This window comes from Mirounga angustirostris, unplaced genomic scaffold, assembly GCF_029215605.1.
Source record: "Mirounga angustirostris isolate CCGP_5_RB_7025 unplaced genomic scaffold, mMirAng1.0.hap1 SCAF_6, whole genome shotgun sequence".
Lineage (NCBI taxonomy): Eukaryota > Metazoa > Chordata > Mammalia > Carnivora > Phocidae > Mirounga > Mirounga angustirostris.
This window is the reverse complement of record NW_026991714.1, coordinates 43689616-43707556: the sequence shown is the minus strand read 5'-3', so window position 1 is coordinate 43707556 and position 17941 is coordinate 43689616. Positions and strand designations below refer to the sequence as shown.

Sequence of the window (17941 nt, the reverse complement as noted above, 5' to 3'; positions counted from 1 at the left end):
CTCTTACTGAAGTCAAAAGAGATTGAATCTCTGACCTCTTTCACGTGAAGCCTCTTATCTGTGGGTCCCCAGCTGCTGCCGTGACCACTGGAAAGGGCAGGAGCTTTGTCTTTTAAAAGGTGACTCATCGTTGAACACATCACTCCCCCGCTGCACCCCATGGGCTCAGCCCCAGTCGTGCGGCCATAGCTTGCCGCAAGGGAGGCTGAAACATGGACTTTATGTGCCCAGCTTAAACTCAGGAGGTTCTATTCCTAAATAGAAGGAGAGAATGGATGCTAAGGACCAGGTAACAGTCTCCACCACAAGCTGCAACTGGGAGTGTCCAGTGGAATGGTGAGGTATATGAATGTAGAGGGCTGGAAGTGGAATAGAACCGAAAGCCATGAGCACATAGCTGTAAATTACGTTAAGAGTATGGCTGAGCTCACAGGGAGAGTCAGTAAGAAGAGAAGCACTTAAAAGAAGGCTAAGGAGCCGTCAGAGACCACCAGCCGTGCTGGCCCAAGAACCAAGGCAAGAGAGGGCACAAAGATGGGGAGCATTGTCATCTCTGTCACAGAGTTCAGAGAAATCAGATGGGCCCAGCATTTTTAAAGGTCTACTGGACTTCCTCCCTGGAAGGTGATTATGTACACACTTCAAAAGTAGCGGAGCATCAAACTGTGAGGTGAGAGCTGAAACCCAATAACAAGGGCCAATGAGGGGAAAGGAGAAGGGTTTGGTTCCAAACATGGCTGCGCAATAAAACGACCCCACCAGCTTACACAAGCACACAAATTCCCGTGTCCCCTTGAATCCCACTGAATCAGAATCCGTGGTGGATGGGCCTAGGAATCTGCTTCCTGGGTGATTCTGATCAAGCTGGGATTGGCATTTGGAAACTACGGATACAGATCACTTTTTCCAGAAGCCTCCCTGTGAACTGTGCAGGGAGGCACTTAGGGACCTAGCTTGCTTGCAAGATCAAGACAGTGTATGCACTGAAGAGGCTGTGAGCCAGCCTCTGAAGACGTCTCACAGGGCAGGACTCAGCTGCCTTGTAGAATCTACATTTCTGGAGGAGTATGTGCATTTTTTACAAATAGCTCTGTGGGGCCTGACATTCCCAAGACCATCATCTGAGCAGAGAATGGGAAGCAGCCAGACCAAGGCTGGAGCACAACTGTGAAGAAACCAAAGCGCCTCACTGGAACTCTCTCGTACCTGGTAGTGCCTTCCTCCTTCCTCCCTGCCTCAGAGGAGGTCACCTTCTTCTGTGTCAGGGCTCCCGTAGGAAGGAAAGAAGTGGTCCCTCGGGAGATCCACTTTCATGAGACCATGATGCAGAGAAACACGAAGGAAAAAAAATAAGAACAGTCAACACATTTAAATACCTACTGTGTGTTTGGGCTATTCTAAAGGCTTTGCATGACTCATTTAATCCTTTTATTTTTATTTTTTAATTCCTTTTAATAACTGAAGGAGATGGGCCCAAATATTCCCCTCATTTTTACAGAGGAGAAAACTGAAGAACAGAGGGGCTTAAATAACTTGCTTGAGGTCCCTGTGCTAGGAAATGGCAGAGCCAGGATGGAATGGAGTCACCAGGCTGCGGGAGGAATTCTGGGGCAGGCGAGCTTTTCCCAAGAGGGAAGCCATTTATGGAGCCTAAGCAAAGGCAGAGACTGGGGTGTTGGGTAAACCCTTTCCCTGAGAGAGAGTGGGCAGGCCCGTCCTTCGGCCTTGGTCAAGGAAGGTGTCATCTGACCACCGTCTCTTCTCCTCCAGGCTGGCCCTGCAGCATGGGGACGGCCACGTGGTGGATTACCTGTCCCAGCCGGTCATCGACTACATTCTCAAGAGCCAGCTCTACATCAACGCCTCGGGCTAGCAGCCACACGGCCCCACGCTCCACTCTGCCCTCGTCCTCCGCCGACACACTGGCCCCTCCAGGCTCTGTCAGTCCCCCCGTTTTCCTCCTGCCTCTCTGTTTCTCCATCTCCTCATCTTGACTGTTCTCCCCACTTGCTGACTCAACCCTCCACAGTGTGGGGGACCTGCAGAGAACCACAGCATACCCTCTTCAGCAGTCATCTTTGGACGGACTCTCCTCTAGTCTCTGGGTCGGGGGTGGGTGAGGGAACAGGGGTGGGAGTTGGGGGGAGCGCAGCCCCTGGAGACGTGCTGGTGTCTGTCTCCCAGCATGCTCTAGAGAGCGGCTCCGGGGCCCGTCCTCCCAGCATGCTCTGGGGAGGCGGCTCTGGCTCTCGCCTTCCCAGCATGCCCTTTACACGAAGGGCTATTTTTTTCTTTCTTTTCTTCTCTTGTTTTTTGTTTTTTTGTTTTGTTTTGTTGTTGTTGTTGTTCTTCACTCCTCATAGAATTTGGATGAAACCTGTGTCTGTGGTTCTTTGTGTTTGTAGTCTTGATGCATTCCTGTGGTGGTAACTTCCCGTTCGATAGGATAGCGTAGGCAGCCTCAGCGTGAGAGCCACCCCCAGTAAAGAAGGCCAAGCCGCCTCCACCTTCCCAACACCCCCCACCTGCCCACTCACGCCCCACAAACCCGCACGCACCGCAGCTGCCGACTAGGCTAAGGACAGAGGCTTTCAGGTTCCAAAACCTGGGAGGCAGGTCTGGGAATAGTAGGGTTTCTCAGAAGAATTTGTGTCCATTTCCTTAATTTCAGAAGACCATTGTCCCGATGCTCTGGGCCTGTGATCACACAGATCCAGTCCATCCTCATGTCCTGGTGGCGTCTGTATGGTTCCTCCTTTGGGTTGTGACTAATGGCAGAGTGGGTTCCCTGCCAGCCCAGCATTTCCAAGGAACCTTCAGGTCACCACCTAAGCCCTTGGAGGTCCTACCTAGCCACATTCCTGCATCTGAGAAGAATCACCTATTCAAGGCCAAATCCTAATAATGCAGCCATTTCTGAAATAAAACATGCTAGGAATTCACTCAACCCTAGAGATCTTTGCTAATTGGAATTATTTCTTGCCTGTTTGGCTGGGAAATTTTTCTGTCATGATGTACGTCCAAGATGACCAAGGAGAGAGAGGCTTGTTGCCCTGAAGGGAATTGATGGTTCTCACCCACTCTCGCTGCAGTGCCTGAGGTCAGTTTCTTCTTGAGACACAGTACCTCAGTCTTGTTTCTGGAGCTGGTCATATCTCCTGCAGAGCCCAGAACCATAGTCATTGCCTGAGGAATTCTGTCTGGCAGGGGAGTGGGTTCACAGAACAGAGATCATGGTTGGGAGGGCACTAAATTGTTTCATCCTTTTTCTAATTTCTTACCTTCCTCCGCTGTTCCTGGAAACAGTTCTGACAGACTGTTCTAGTTGTTCAGGTCTCACTCATGCCCTGTGTTGAGAGCCAAAAGGAAATTATTCTCTTATGCTGTGTCTCTCATCTAGTCCCTGGCTCTTGGGCTTTTGGTTGTCTTCATGGAATGGGTCCCTGAGCAACAGGATATTTTTATCAAAATCTAGTACCAGTTATGCCCAGGAGGGGTGGGGTGAGACCTGACATCGGGGACACCATTCTTCAGTACATATTTTACATCTGTGACAGTCTTCCATAGCCTCCAGGAAAAGGAACTGGATTCAACAGAAGAGCATGTTCAAGTAGCATCCAGGAGCGTATTATTACTTTTGGATTATGGAAATAACCTTCAGAGGGGGGAATGAATAACCTATTCTTGGGTCTCAATGTTTGGTTAAAGATCATGGAATCATAAATGAAAAAAAAAAAACCCTTCAGAGATTAGTTGATTCAACATTCTCCTTTAAAAGATGAGGGAGCAGAGATCCACTGGATTAAATGGCTGGTCCAAGGTTACACGGCAAGTGTAGAGCCTGGCAAAAGGATATTGTTTCCCTGACCCTTAGGGCATCGTACCGCATGATCTCTGTCCCCCAGTTCCCCATAATACTGACCAGGTAACGTGTGGCTTCTTCTCTTTTCAGCCCTTACCTGGCATCTTTCTCTTAAATTATGTCTCACCCGGGTGCTCCTATAGATGGCACTGCATATGCCAGTCTTGAGGGAGGAGGGGTGTGATGGGGAGGAAGGCCATAGCTAGGTTTCCCTCAGAAATCAAGAGATCTCAGCGGCTTAGAGAAAATCCCATATAGTGACCCTCTGAATCCAAGAAAGGATGCTCTATGGAAGGCTAGGAAAGACCTCAAGTGCTCAAGATGACACTGGAGAGAGAGACAGAGACAGAGACAGAGAGACAGAAGAGACTTTGGGCAAAGCAGTCCTAAGCCAGGAAAAGAAAAGAGGGAAACGGATCCCTAGGGGAACGTGACATTTTCAAGGATGTGAAGGTTATCTACGGTTAGAGTTTATTATGAGGATCTACATGAGCAGATCCAAGAGAAACCAAACATTTTTTGTCTCTTTGATGCACCCTATTACTCTGCTGGGTTCTGTGGTCAGGCTGCATTTAGTCCACAGCCCATGAGAGGGAACCAGGCTGGCTGTATGCAGTTCATGTGGGGGTGGGAAGGTGCACAGGAAGGAAAAGAACAGGGTCATTAGAAGATGTCTGGCATGAAATGGGGCAGATCTTATCTTGGTGGATCACAGGGATTGTATTAAAATAGCTTTCCTTAAATATAAGAAAAAGTGAATTTCCTTTTGGGTAGAATTGTCCATTCCCCAACCTGCGCCATTCTTCATTTGCTAGGGGGAGGGTAGAGCCCCCTCTCTCAGTCCAGGGCAGGACATTGTGGCTGTGATCCTGCAAAGGGTAGCACCAGAAAGATTCAGAGTCTGAAGTAGTGCCCCAGGTGCCATGAGGATGACCTCTAGTCCCTGACTTCCCCTCTGGGGTCCCCCTTCTTCCTCCAAAGGCCAACTCAAGGCTGGCATGGCTCTGAGATTGGGAGAAAGGCATGGGCTGCAATGATCATGTTAAGAGGGGTCAGGAGCCTCATTTCCTGCCTACCAATGAAGAACATCTCTCCCGCTCTTCTGAAAGTGGCTGATATGAGTAAGAACAGGCAGGAGGGAAACCCTTTGTGCCAATGACTCTTCCTCAATGAGTGGCCCTCTGGGGAGCCCTGTGCTGCTACCCGACAGGCTACCCGGTACCTCATTTGCCGCCCCCTCCCCCAGGCAGTCTCTGGGGCCTTCTTGCTTTCATTTTCCTTGAATGTACATAGGAACAGGGGAGGAAAGTCTCTTACTGAAGTGCCTGAAACCCAGAGCTAGAGCTTCTAGAGACGCTCTTCTTACATCTCCACGTGGCGAAACTTCCCAGCGTTTTCTGGTCTCATACTTCAGCTTCTCAGAAAGAATAGAAGAACTCGCTGTTCTAATTAAGTAGAAAGTGAGACTCAGTAATCAAACTGCAGCAAAAGGCAGAGAATTATAGGGAGAGATGACTGTATTTTAGCAACCCAAATCTACTCTCTCAAACTGCTATAAACACACACTTTAGGGGACTAAGAGAGAGAAGCATGTTATTGTAATTCCATTCATCAAAAGAGTGATGCAAAAATCCGTAGAATTTGAAAAGCTCAGGATCTCTCCCAAGGTACCACAGGAAGGCCTACAGGTGAGATGGGGAGGATGGAAACAGGGACTGATTTTGTAGCTCTTCCAATTAGGATACCCGAGGAATAGCATTGTGGTGAAGGAGCCCATGCTCTCGGTCAGATTCATCCGGTCTACACCTTTCTAGAGCTGCCCAGTGAACTCAATTCTTTATGTGGTTTCTTGGTCGTGTCAGTTTGGGTGTCCTATTAGCCTGTTCTAGTTACTTGGGAATGAGCTACACTCTTTCCCTTCAGTCTAGCCCAGGTCCAGAACTCAGTTTGATCTGAACAGTCTCAAGGATTGGCATGGGGAGGGGGGAAGCTTTTTTTTTAATCGCTTTTGGTCACTGAACCTACCATTTTAAGAGTAAGATTTGCTTTATGAAAATCAATTCATTAATAAAAACTACATTGAAGTTGCAACACCATTTCATAGTGAAATATTTTGAGTAAAATTTTGTTGCTAGGATAGTCATGGACAAAAGTTTTATCAGCAAAATGTTTGAATTACATTAATAAATAAGACAATGCTACTAGTCCTGTGTCTGTCCAGAATCTTCTCTGCGAGTTGCAGAATTAATAATTTTTTGTCATAGTCTTACTTGACGGGAGCCAACAGTTGCAAAAATGTTCTTAGAGCAGATTTTCTGCATGGTTTAGCTGATGCCACGTGTGTGATATGAAAGTATGTACAGCCACGCCCAAGAATCATAGGTAGGGAAGAAGAATTAACAAATTTGTGAACTGTGCCTAAGAATTTTCAATTAAAAATTGAATCTTAGAACCTACCTAATCTTCATAGTCTCCTATTGGTTAGCGTTGGCTCACTAATGAAATTAGTTCTTTATGAAGCAAAAATGTATTTGTAAAAACTAAACTTGTATAACTCACTTTTGGTATAAAAGATCTTAAGACAAATCATTAAACTCACAGTTTTGGCAGTGTAAACAAGCAAAAAAAATGAATAATTTGTTAATTGCTCAGTTCTGCTCTATTAGTTCTTATTTCATTTGTAGTTGTGACATGCATTGTGTGTTGGTATAGATCCAAGTGGTGGTTGTCATTAGCTAGTATCAGTCGTGATTCAGATGGTAAAATAGCAATTCCCCTTTAGGCCCCTCATTTAGGACTTAGCCACTTGTTTGTCAGATTAGCTGTGCTTTTAAAAAAAATCACTTTGGTCCTTACTATGTGTTTTGTTGTTATTGTTTAAGATTGGAATTAGTTAGCTTTGTGCGTGTCCATCTGGGTTTGGTGGCCCATCGTAATGATGCTTGATATGCCTTGTAAATTGATTACTTGTGTTTACGTTTGCTATTTTGGCCACAAACCTAAACACTTTTTTCTCTGTCCTGAGAGTATGTAATGTTGAAAGCTTGTTTAAAATTGGGCATAAACACTGGTTTAATTTGCTAACTTACATTAACTTATAAAATATATGTACTAACTATGAGTTAATATACATGTACATACACACTTCTTCCCTTATGACCCATAAGTAAGCTTCAGGTCTTGGAATTTCTTAGGAAGTTCCATGTAGCCCATAGAATAAAGAAAGCAGAAAAAAAAAAAAAAAAAAAAACCTAATCTCTATTTTCCAGGTGGCAAAATTGAGCCACAGCAAGAATCCACAACGCTCCCATGACCATGCAAAAACATTGAAAGAAGACATAATAAATATATCCCAGCCCTTGAGCCTCATTCCAAACATTGGACATTACTGAGCATCTTCTTCCCCTTTTCCCTGGCCTCCCAAGAGTACTGACAAGAAACCACATCCTGGGATAAGATCAGAAATACATCTGCTAAGAAGCCATGGCCTATGGGCAGGTTCATTCCTACCCCCCTCTAAACAGAAATCCCTATGAGTCAAAGTAGATGATGATATGCATAATGGCCTACCAGCAGCACAATTAATCAGAAAGCTCTCAGGGGAGAAGTTCAAAGGAGTTTTTCACTACCAGTTAGAAATACTGATGAGAACGCGGAAGGACAGCTCTCTTAACTTGACAGAGTAGGACAAGACTGGCAACAGAGGCTAAGTCCTGAGTAGGCTATCTCTCAGCCACACACTCCTCTCTCTTCTTAGGGATAATTTGTCAGGTCCTCAAAAATGAGGGAATCATGTCCATACCAAGGGAGTCATATGAGTCACTTTTCCACTTCCCATCTCTATTTAGAGATCATCTCCCATTTATCAGGGAAGACATTCTATGACCTTCTTAACAATTTATTCCATTGAGGAATCCCTTTATGATTGCATGCTATTAACTAATGGAATCCCTCACCAAGTTCCCTAGAACATACACTGCTTAATCTCATACTTGGCAGAGACAGACGCCAATCACTAGCTATGCATTCTAATGAATTATCCCCTTTCATAGAGTAGGATTGTCACTGAGACATGGCTTCTTACCAAGGGGCTGTATTTCCCAGACCCCTTGCAAGTCAGATGTGGTCATAAAACTGGGTTCTGGACCATGGAACGTGAGAGAAAGTGATGTGCATCCCCTCCCAGGCCTAGCCCACGGAAACCTTCCAGGTGTCTCCCACCTCCATGTCTTTTTCCCTTTCTAATCACTGGAATGGAAATGATTCCCAGGGCAACCTTAGAAGTCACATGTTGTAAATGGCAAGGTTCTGGAATGACCATGCAGAGGGTCACCCTACCGACTTTCTCCCCATCTGTTATGAGAGCAAGAAAAATGTCTCCTGTGTTTGAGTAATGTACATTTTTAGGTCTATGTGACATAGTAGTTAATCTAATCTAATTAATACATATACATTTCCTGGGCACTAATTGTTAACTACAGTGAGAGATTTATAGGACATGTGGTTGAGCATGCCAAGACAGGATTATAAATTCACTTCTACAGAAGGTAAAGCAAAGTGATCAGACCTCTCAGAATTTGTGGGGTTAATGTGGACAGGAACAGAATCTTTTCCTCAGCCACTTGGCTAGATGGCCAATTCAGGATCTTAATTTATTAGATTTTTATTTATTAAAAAGCATGACACTGTACAACAAACTATTGATTTTACCTTAATTTCATAGCCGAAGAAAAAAAGACAAAAATATTAATTAAAACCCCACCCTGTTCAGGTTGTTCCAGAAATAAATCCTTCTTTATGCTGAGGAGATAGCACCAATTAACTCATATAAAGTGCTCTAATGGTTGGAAAGGGCAAAACGATGTTCAGAAAAATGTGAACTCTAGGACTCATTGCTATTTCTGGGGCACTTTAGTTTCCATTGCTTTGGTACCTCCATCTTAGACTTAAGAGTTTGACAAGTTAGAAACTGACCACAGGCATCTAAGAATTATTCTTTATTCAAAAACACATCCATGAAAAGCCAAGGAAGTACAAAGGCGAGCCTGCACCAACATCTTCCAAGACGAGATGGAAGCATCTCTGGTCTTTCCAGCAATTCCCACTGGTGTAATCATGACTCAACAGTCTGTTGCAATCAGGTGTGGAAAGGGGAGGAGTGACAGCTAGAATGCAAAGAAGTGTGCACAACCCAGAGCCATCCCGGCTTTGCCAAAAGCCAAGTGCCCCCCTGGGAGTGTCTTACAACATATGTTCTGTTGAGAAATGAGGTTGCAAACCAGGGGGTTATTGCAATAAAAACCACTTGTGATGAACAAGAGTTGTACCTTTAAATTTATTTTTTTAATGTTTGTCTTCCTTACTAGACAATCAACTCTGTGAGGGCAGAGACTATGTCACCACTGTACCCCAGCCCCTGACACACAGCAGGGACTCAATAAATATATGTTGTAAGGATGGATGGATGGATGGATGGATGGAAGGATGGAGTCTACCCGGCTCCAGTGTGAGTAGGAACATTCTCTGCTATAGGCAGAGAGAGTGAGAAAATAAAACACAAAGACACATACAATTTTTAGCATTTGAAAAGTGGGATCGAATAAGGACTAATAAATCTTCTAGATAATTGTACTTCTTTCAATGCCCAAGCTATATTTTTCTATCACTTTGAAACCCAAAAGTAAATACCTTCCCAAAGTTTGTTTTGCTGGTCGGAAATGCTTTAATAAAAATGTAGTCTCTAACTAGTCATGGCATCACCGGAGAAAGGATGTCACTTCCAGGCCCCAGAACTCAAAGGTGGCAGGACCCAAGCAGGCACCATTGCTCCAAATGGACCAGCCTTACAGCCTCTCACTCCACCACTGTTCACTTCTTCCAGCTTAAAAGTAGAGCACATGTTCACAAACTGGGTGGTAAGTGGGAGGAACTCTGGTCAACAAGAAGCTTGCATTGGACACTATAAGGCAATAGTATTTTACTGGCCACAGTGTGACTGGACTTCACTCTCTGTTCAGACATTGAGAAGAATTTTCTGGGTGGGCAAAGTAAAAAAAAAAAAAAAAAAAAAAAATTCCGTTGGTCACATTACCCAAAAAATAAGCTGACTCTAGCCCAGCAGCATCTGTCCATACTCCAGGACTCAGTCTGTGACTCTCCTGAGGCAAACACCTGGCCGTGCAGCTTGTCCTTCCGTCCAGTCTACCCTTCGGGGTCCAGGCCCTTGGCCAGTCTCATACCCAATGCTATCTGCCTCATTGCCCAAGTAGTATCACATTGGTGTAACAAGACATTTATCTGGCCAAGATCTCAGGGATGGGGTCAGGTTCAGTGGACCTGAGCATGCCCATTCAACATGTTCAAATGTCTCCATCCCACCCCAACCACATGAGATGGCTCCTGAATTATGCATCCCAAGAACCTCAGTTGGGAAATCTCTAGAGCAGATTCACTGTTGCTCAAGAGCCTGGGTATTGTAGCAGCCTGGAGGCAGGTTGTCCCTGATGTTCTCCAGGTTCTTCACGTCAGCTAGAATCCCATCTATGCTCATCTCCAGCACGTGGAGGTGGCCCTGCTGCCGACGTGCTCTCTCTTCCAGCTCTGACATCAAGGGCCTCAGCTGGCTGTTGATCTGAGTCTTGGCCCGGAAGAGCTTCTGCTCCAATAAGATCAGCTTCTCTTCATCCACACTGCCAGGCTGACCTATTTGAGGGAATGAGAAAAGAGTTAATATAGAAGAGCTGGGGTTAGATCTCCTTGAACACACGTGGGCCCTCTAGACCCTTAACTAGTTCCTGTTTCCACCTGCCCAGAGGAAACAGTATGCCGTGCTTATTCTAGGGGGATCTGGCTGGCTCAGGCGGTGGAGCATGTGACTCTTGATCTCAGGGTTGTGAGTTCAAGCCCCACGGGTGGTGTGGAGTTTACTTAAAATAAAAAACAAATAAATAAAAGCCTTATTTTACACTGGGATATTTTACACTTGGACCACAATATAATATAGATAATACAGAAAATGTTCCAAGAGCTCTAGCCTAGTTACTAGTTATGAACAGTCCAGTTCAAACCTCTGAGCTCTATAGTTAAGAAATGGGAAGCTTGGATTTCTCCTTTCACGTTGGGGCCGACAGTGCATGCTCTGAAAGGATGAAGGCTGAAGGTCACTGGAGACTGAGTACTGTCCAAGATGCCCTCCCTACACAGCTCACCCTCGGATCAGGACCAACTCCAAATTATGTTTATTGAACTACCCTTAGGAAATATCTTGCTATTTTCCATTAGAAGACCTTTAGAAACTGGCTGGGCTTTTGGGTTTATAGAGGCCAAGGTATGCTTTGCTATTTGGGGGATAGATTCCAGCTGTTTGGAAATGATGTAAGACTTCATTCTGGCCTGAGACAGTGGGAATCTGGCTAGATATTCGTTTATTTCCCATATGAAATGTAGTCTTATTTGTTCAGGTATGTTTTACCCATACACAATCTAAAACTAATGTCAGCACGAAGGGCACCTGGCCAAACCTGTTTGATGTGCATAGGGTCTGGGTGGCCTTTGGTCAATTCAAACTCAAGGTCAGGTTGCCTCCCATATCGGAGCTGCGGTGATAGCATTTGCCTGCCCGAGTTTATTGTGCCTGGGGGTGATGACATGGTGACTGGTCCAGGACTCCAGGGAGCAAACAGGAGAAACAACACCATAACAAAAATGCCGATCCAGTGGATCGGTCCTTCACCGAGGAGCAGGGGAGATTTCCAGCACTTCAGGGTCTATGACATGCCGAGAAAGTTAAGTAAGCTTGGGAACAAAACCACCATGTCCATGGAGAGGCGGTACAAACTGCTCAAAAAAGGGGCGGGGGCACTGGCAACAAAGAGATCTCACTTCGAATCCCACCTCCAAGTTTACTGTGTGATCCATGGGACCCTATCAACCTCTCTGAGCCTCAGTTTACTGCTCCGTGAGATAAAATAATAAAAAAAAAATAAAACCTGTCTCACAGGACCTTTAAAAGACTTAAGTGATATTACACCAGAAAACACCTGGCAGAGTGCCTGACACCTAGTAAATGTTTAATGATTCCCACCAACTTATTTCCCCCACACTCTCATTTTCTCTTGAAAGGCCCTATTCATTTCATTACCTTTTTCAGAACATTAAACAAAGCTGCTAAAATCTCCACTGGGGAGTTGGGGTTTTTTGTTGTTGTTTTTTTTACCCTTAGAGGCTCTTTACTCTTTAGGGCTCATTGGACCACAAAGCAGACTCATTAGTATAACAACACAGACAATATTGATCTCCCAGGGTAAGTGAGGATGGTACTCCACAGAAAAATCAGATTTTTTTTTCTTTAAATTTATTTATTTATTTATTTATTTGACAGAGAGAGAGAGATAGCGAGAGCAGGAACACACAAGCAGGGGGAGTGGGAGAGGGAGAAGCAGGCTTCCCGCCGAGCAGGGAGCCCGATGTGGGACTCGATCCCAGGACCCTGGGATCATGACCTGAGCTGAAGGCAGACGCTTAATGACTGAGCCACCCAGGCGCCCGAAAATCAGATTTTAAAATTCTTCAGCTAGGGCGCCTGGGTGGCTCAGTTGGTTAAGCGTCTGCCTTCGGCTCAGGTCATGATCCCAGGGTCCTGGGACCGAGCCCCATGTCAGGGTCCCTGCTCAGCGGGGAGTCTGCTTCTCCCTCTTCCTCTTCCTCTTCCCCTCCCCCTGCTTGTGTGCTCTCTCTCAAAATAAATAAATAAATAAAAATCTTAAAGAAAAAAGTAAAGTTGTTCTACTGAACCTAAAAGGTAGAACCAAGCCTTTTCCGGAATGTGGCTGGAATCTGTGACTGAATCCTTTGTTCCCTATCTGCTGCAGTCCACGCTTGATAAAACAGGCCGAATGAGGGTTTGCTATCAGATTTACCAATCCGAAATGTTAATCCTCATCAGTTTTTTTTGCGGGGGAGGAATTCTGTGGGTAAATCTGAATTCTTGCCACCCTGTGCCATCACATCTATTTTACTTGAAAATTTTGCAGTATCTCATGTACCTACTACCTTTACATTTCTTCTGGGCTATCAGCCAGGTAGGCCAAGTCCCACAGCTGGTTATATCATGGTATAACTGTGGGCTGGGGACAAACAGCAGAATCGGCAAGTGACTCTTGACTTCACAGGCTGGGAGAACTCCCCTCTCACCATTTCTACTGCCACAGAGCCCAGGCTCTGTCATCTCCCTCCTCGATTCCCTCCGCCATTTCCAAAGTGGTCTCACCCTGCCTTTTGTCTAACCAAGGCTCCTCCACTCACTCGTGCAACTCCACTTAGTGATCTTTCTGAATCTTCGGTGATGATGTTATTCCTCTGCCCACAACTGCCTACAAGCTTCTCAGGATCAAGGTCAGAATCCTTAGCAGGACTGTTAAACTGTCCCGTCTTCTCTTGAGCTGTGAAGTTTGAATATGCCTCCACAGTTTACTATGGGATCAGTGAGACATGACTAACCTCTGCGTGTTTCAATATACCTTCCCTAAATACACCCAGATCTTTGAGCTAAAGACTTTCACCTCCAAGGGCAACAGGTACGCAGTGACCCAACTTTAGATGGTAAAATAGAGTCCAGAAAATGTACAGTTGTGTGCCCAAAGTATCTGGGCCTAGAAATAAAACAAATTTCTGATACCCTTAAGGGTACCCTTAAGGCTTCCATTTATCAGGGCTAGGTCTCACTCGTCCTCTGGGAGCAGCCCTGGAGCACGGGGCTGGAAGTTTGTGGATACTCCACATACTTATTAGGTGTAGGATGCTGTCCAATGAGTTGAGTGTGTCTTGGATCGTAGCTCCAGCATTCTTGGCTCTGTTATCAACTCTTTGTGCTTCTGTAATTACCTGAAGAAAAAGAAATAGAAAGCAATCTTGAAAGGGTGTCTCTCATATTGGCGGTTTAAAGGAATCTCCCATGGAGAACGATGGGAACTGACCATCTGCACTGCGTCCATATCCAGGTCAAACTCTTGCTCCTTCCTGGCCAGCTCTCCTTCCACCTCCCTCACCTCACTCTTCAGTGTGGCCAGTCCCTTCTCCATGGCCAAGGCTCCATCTGCCGTCACATTGGCTTCCAAGTTCAGACTTCCTATCTCCTGGGAAAAGAAAGGGAGCCAGGGACGGGAGGAGAGAGAGGGGTGAGGCACAAAAACGTCCCAGGGACAAATAGAGAAAAAATAAACAGCTGCAGCCAGACCCTGCTGGAGTAAGTTAGATGAACAACAAGAGTCAGACTTGGAGACACACCCTTCCCCAAGCTCTGCTTCAAATAAATTAATTTGGGGGTATGTCTGTAGGGACTAGGAGGGTCAGCAGTGAGACACTGATTCCCTCACAGGTCAATGCTCACCAAAAAGTGAACGCGATAAAAACTATTTGGGAAAACCCAGAGGGTGAGAAATTCACATCATTTCCTGTCATAGTTCTTTGCGGCCACAGTCATTTGAGCAACTTTGCTGGGATCCTTGAGACAGTTGAGTTCAAGGTGCAGAGAATGAAAATGGGCTACAGCTGTGGCTTTTGTTTTTATTAGGACAAATTTTATCAATATCTTTACCCATAAGCTGTTATTAAACATCAAATTGCAGGTATCTCTGTGCTAAAAGCTATATTAAGAGAGCCACATGAAACTGGTCTCCACCCTCAAGGGACTTAAAGTTAGAAATTATTCTTGCAAATTACCAAGTGGTCCAAGAGAGAGGTCAAATAGTCCAGATACTAAGAGTTCCCCCTGAGCTTTCTAGAGTTGCATAAGCTTTCTAGAAGTCATGCCAAAATGAGAGCTAAGCAGCTCTCTTCTAGCCGAGAAGCACAGCTTCTACTACAGCATTTCACATAGGGGTTGTAGTGTATCTAGTCTATCTCTCCCCATTACACGGAATGCTCTTTGAAGAGAAGGACTGGGTCTTTCTCATCTTCATATCTCCAGCATCAAGCACAGCGCTGGCACATAGTGGAAACAACAACAAAAATGAATACGCAGAGCTTAGACATAGAAAATAGAGATAAGGGAACTAGAACTCCAGAATTTCATAATCTTGAGTCAAACACTGATGATTGTTGTTATGGGGTTGAACTGTGTCCTCAAAAAGATATGTTCATGTCCTAAATCCCAGGACCTCAGAACGTGACCTGATTTGGAAGTAGGGTTGTTGCAGATTCAATTACTTAAGATAAGGTTATACTGGAGTCCAGTGGGCCCCTAATTCAAAATGACCACTGTCCTTATAAGAAGGGTCAGAGATATGCAGGCAGAGAAACCCCACGTGATGACAGAGGCAGAGACTGGAGTGATGTCATTGCAAACCAAGCAACGGTAAGGAGTGAGAGTCACCACCAGAAGCTAGGAAGAAGCAGGCAACGTTTCTACCCAAGAGCCTCCAAGGGCCTGTGGCTCTGCTGACATCTTGATTTCTACTTCTAGCCTCCAGAACTGTGAGAGAATAACTTTCTGTTGTCTTAAGCCATCTAGCCTGTGGTACTTGTTACAGCAGCTCTAGCAACACTAATATAAGAGTTGATACAAAAACCCAATCTTGGATGGTTCTTCTCATGGTATTGTCCAAAAAGGGAGCTGAAAATGAAGGTTCGAGCTCTTGGTCAATGAAAGCCTTGTGACTCAACCAACAAAAGGGGGCACGTAAATGGCTCTGGGGCTGCCATGAACCACGACAGCACTCTGAGATCTAGGGGCCACAATGAGCCCGATGCTCTCTCTCTGCCCACACGACCCTTATGTTTGGGGCTGCTCATGCCAACCTGTGTTTCGATTTCTCTTTACCTGTTCTATCTTGTCAGTGATCTCCAGGGCCTCCCTGGCTGCGGTCTTGGCCCTCTGGGTGTCAGCAGCAGCACCGCCCAGGGCTGTTTCTGCTTGCTTGGTCTTGTCACTGGCATCTGCGACCTTCTGGCTGATGTAGGAGAGTCTCTTCATGGCCTCTTCCGCTTCTGCTTTTTTGTCTTCAACCTGCAAGTCAAACTCTGAAATGAAGACAAGGAAACAAAAGTGACTTGTCAAACTTACAAATGAAATTGGATGGGGCTGAAGTTTTTAAGAAAAATCCCAGGAAGAGGGTTATTACTGCCTGGGGGCAAGAGTGTGGGAAGTTGTGGCTGTTACTGCCCTTTCTTATCCAGCAGAAAGCCACTTAAAGGAGGCACTGAAAGGGCCATGATTAGATCGTTGCTTAGAGAAACTGACAATCAGCCTGCCCTGGGTCCCCACCACTGCAAGAGTATGAAGACCCCAAAGTAAATCAGACATAGGTGAAATCTCTGAAGCCCAAAGTTTCAAGCCAGAGCCTTAAACCCGAAGCTGCCAATGATGAGAATTGGAGGTTGAACAGAATGGATAGAGAGGTTCTTTCTGTGAAGAAAATCCCAAGACTTGAGAAATGTTTCTTTTTTTGTTCTTTCGTGAAAAAACCTGAAATTGTAACCAAATCTCTACAAGGCAGAAACCCAGATTTCCTGGGATCCAGATGCTGTGACAGTTTGTTCTATCATCACCACAAACAACCACATGGATTTTATCCTGGAATCAACCAGGCTACAAAAGAAAAGGGAAAAATATCTGTGTCGTAGTAGGATGTTGGATCTGTGAAGGATCTTAGAGATCCTTTAGCTCAACCTTCTTTCTTTAAAGAAGAGGATGTTAGGGTCTGGAAAGGCTGTGACTTGCCCATGGTCACACAGTCTGCTCAGAGCTGTCATGCGGCCCAGCCAAGCTCAGAACTCAAGCCTTCTGACATCTAGTTAAATTCTTTCCACTACATCAAATATTAATACAATTTCTTACTTTAGGAAGGTATTTATTAAGTGTCTGTTAATATCCCAATGTACCTATCATTTAGAGAGATGCACAGGGATTCAAAATAAATCAAAGTTGTGGTTATTCCTTTAACACATCAAGTGACCTGAACCATGAAATGCTTACCTCTGAGGTTCTTTAGGATGTTCTCAACTTCATAAAAAGTGGCATTGCCCATACTTAGTGCTTCTTGGGCTCTGCTTTTAGCAAGGTTGGCACGGGAAAGTAGCTGATCTGATGTCTGTAAACAGGCAGACAATAAAATTAAAATGTAACATACACCTAGGAGGAGCATTCTGGCCAGCAGAATCACTCGAACACATTTCTGTTCGTGACAAATGAGTGCTGTGATTCACCAGAAAGCCTAGGGGTGCTGTCGTAAAGCCCTCCACAATCTGGGACAGAGCAAACTTTATAAACCAATGACACATCCTGTATAGGGAACAGTCTCAAATTCCAGTCCACTATCAAGGACAAGTACAGTTTTGCAAATCACAATTTTATACTCTAGATACTTCCTAAAGCCAAGCTAGTAGAAAAAGCTGGACCAAAACTGAACTCAGGAGGCCTGAGTCCTATTCCTAGGCTTGAGGGCTGATTCAGTGGGTAGAACAGAACTAATTACATCAAGCTGTCTGTATCTCAGTTACTCCATCTACAAGCAGTGGTACCATGACCTTCAGAGAGTTTCCTAGGGTTGCATATTTATGGCCTCTTGCCATATTTATTCATATGGTAGGCATCCAGTACCTGTTGGTTGAGTGAATGAGTTAATAAAAGGATACCTGTCTCCCACTCTTTCCATTCTGTAAGAGCTGCTGGGTTTCTTCTTCCCAGTTTCCCAGACTGCTTTGCACATGCTTGAACTCATCCATACGCCTAGTCACCAGGCTTGAGAGAGAGTCAGTTTTTTGTTTGATCCTCTTCACTTCTACCTGTAAGCCCAAAGACATGAAGGAGTCTGACTTTCTGCCCACCAGTCGCCACACCAGCCTTCTTAGGAGCTTGAAAACAACAGCAATCCAGACACAAAGTTTAATAGAAATGAAGCAAAATGCCTAAATGATAGTCAGGTGGCAGTTTCCCCCAGCATCAAACAGGTCTTGTCTCTCTCTCTCTCTTTTTAAATTTTACATGTTGGTTTATCCATGCATGGAAACACTTTTATGGGAATCATTGTGAGTGCTTTTTGCATAGGTAGAAAGCTGAATCTTCTTAATCTAATACATTTG

General features: G+C 45.1%; 2 protein-coding genes across 13 annotated transcripts in view; one reads left to right on the top strand and one right to left on the bottom strand.

The window, feature by feature from the left end:
• NMNAT2 (nicotinamide nucleotide adenylyltransferase 2) overlaps positions 1-8399 on the top strand; it is a 187551-nt gene extending 179152 nt beyond the window's left edge. For all 3 annotated transcript variants that reach the window (XM_064594216.1, XM_045877297.3, XM_045877298.3), the window contains one exon: positions 1771-8399. In XM_064594216.1, the coding sequence (XP_064450286.1) occupies positions 1771-1873 (103 nt within the window). In that variant the 3' untranslated portion in view covers positions 1874-8399. The remainder of the gene's footprint in view (positions 1-1770) is intronic.
• A 445-nt stretch (positions 8400-8844) lies between these two features.
• LAMC2 (laminin subunit gamma 2) overlaps positions 8845-17941 on the bottom strand; it is a 64594-nt gene continuing 55497 nt past the window's right edge. For 9 of the 10 annotated variants that reach the window (XM_064594206.1, XM_064594205.1, XM_064594214.1 and 6 more), the window contains 6 exons: positions 17495-17713; positions 16836-16950; positions 15681-15880; positions 13837-13995; positions 13645-13744; positions 8845-10564 (listed from right to left, as the gene is read on the bottom strand). In XM_064594206.1, the coding sequence (XP_064450276.1) occupies positions 10311-10564; positions 13645-13744; positions 13837-13995; positions 15681-15880; positions 16836-16950; positions 17495-17713 (1047 nt within the window). In that variant the 3' untranslated portion in view covers positions 8845-10310. The remainder of the gene's footprint in view (positions 10565-13644; positions 13745-13836; positions 13996-15680; positions 15881-16835; positions 16951-17494; positions 17714-17941) is intronic. The other variant, XM_064594210.1, reaches the window with a different exon arrangement.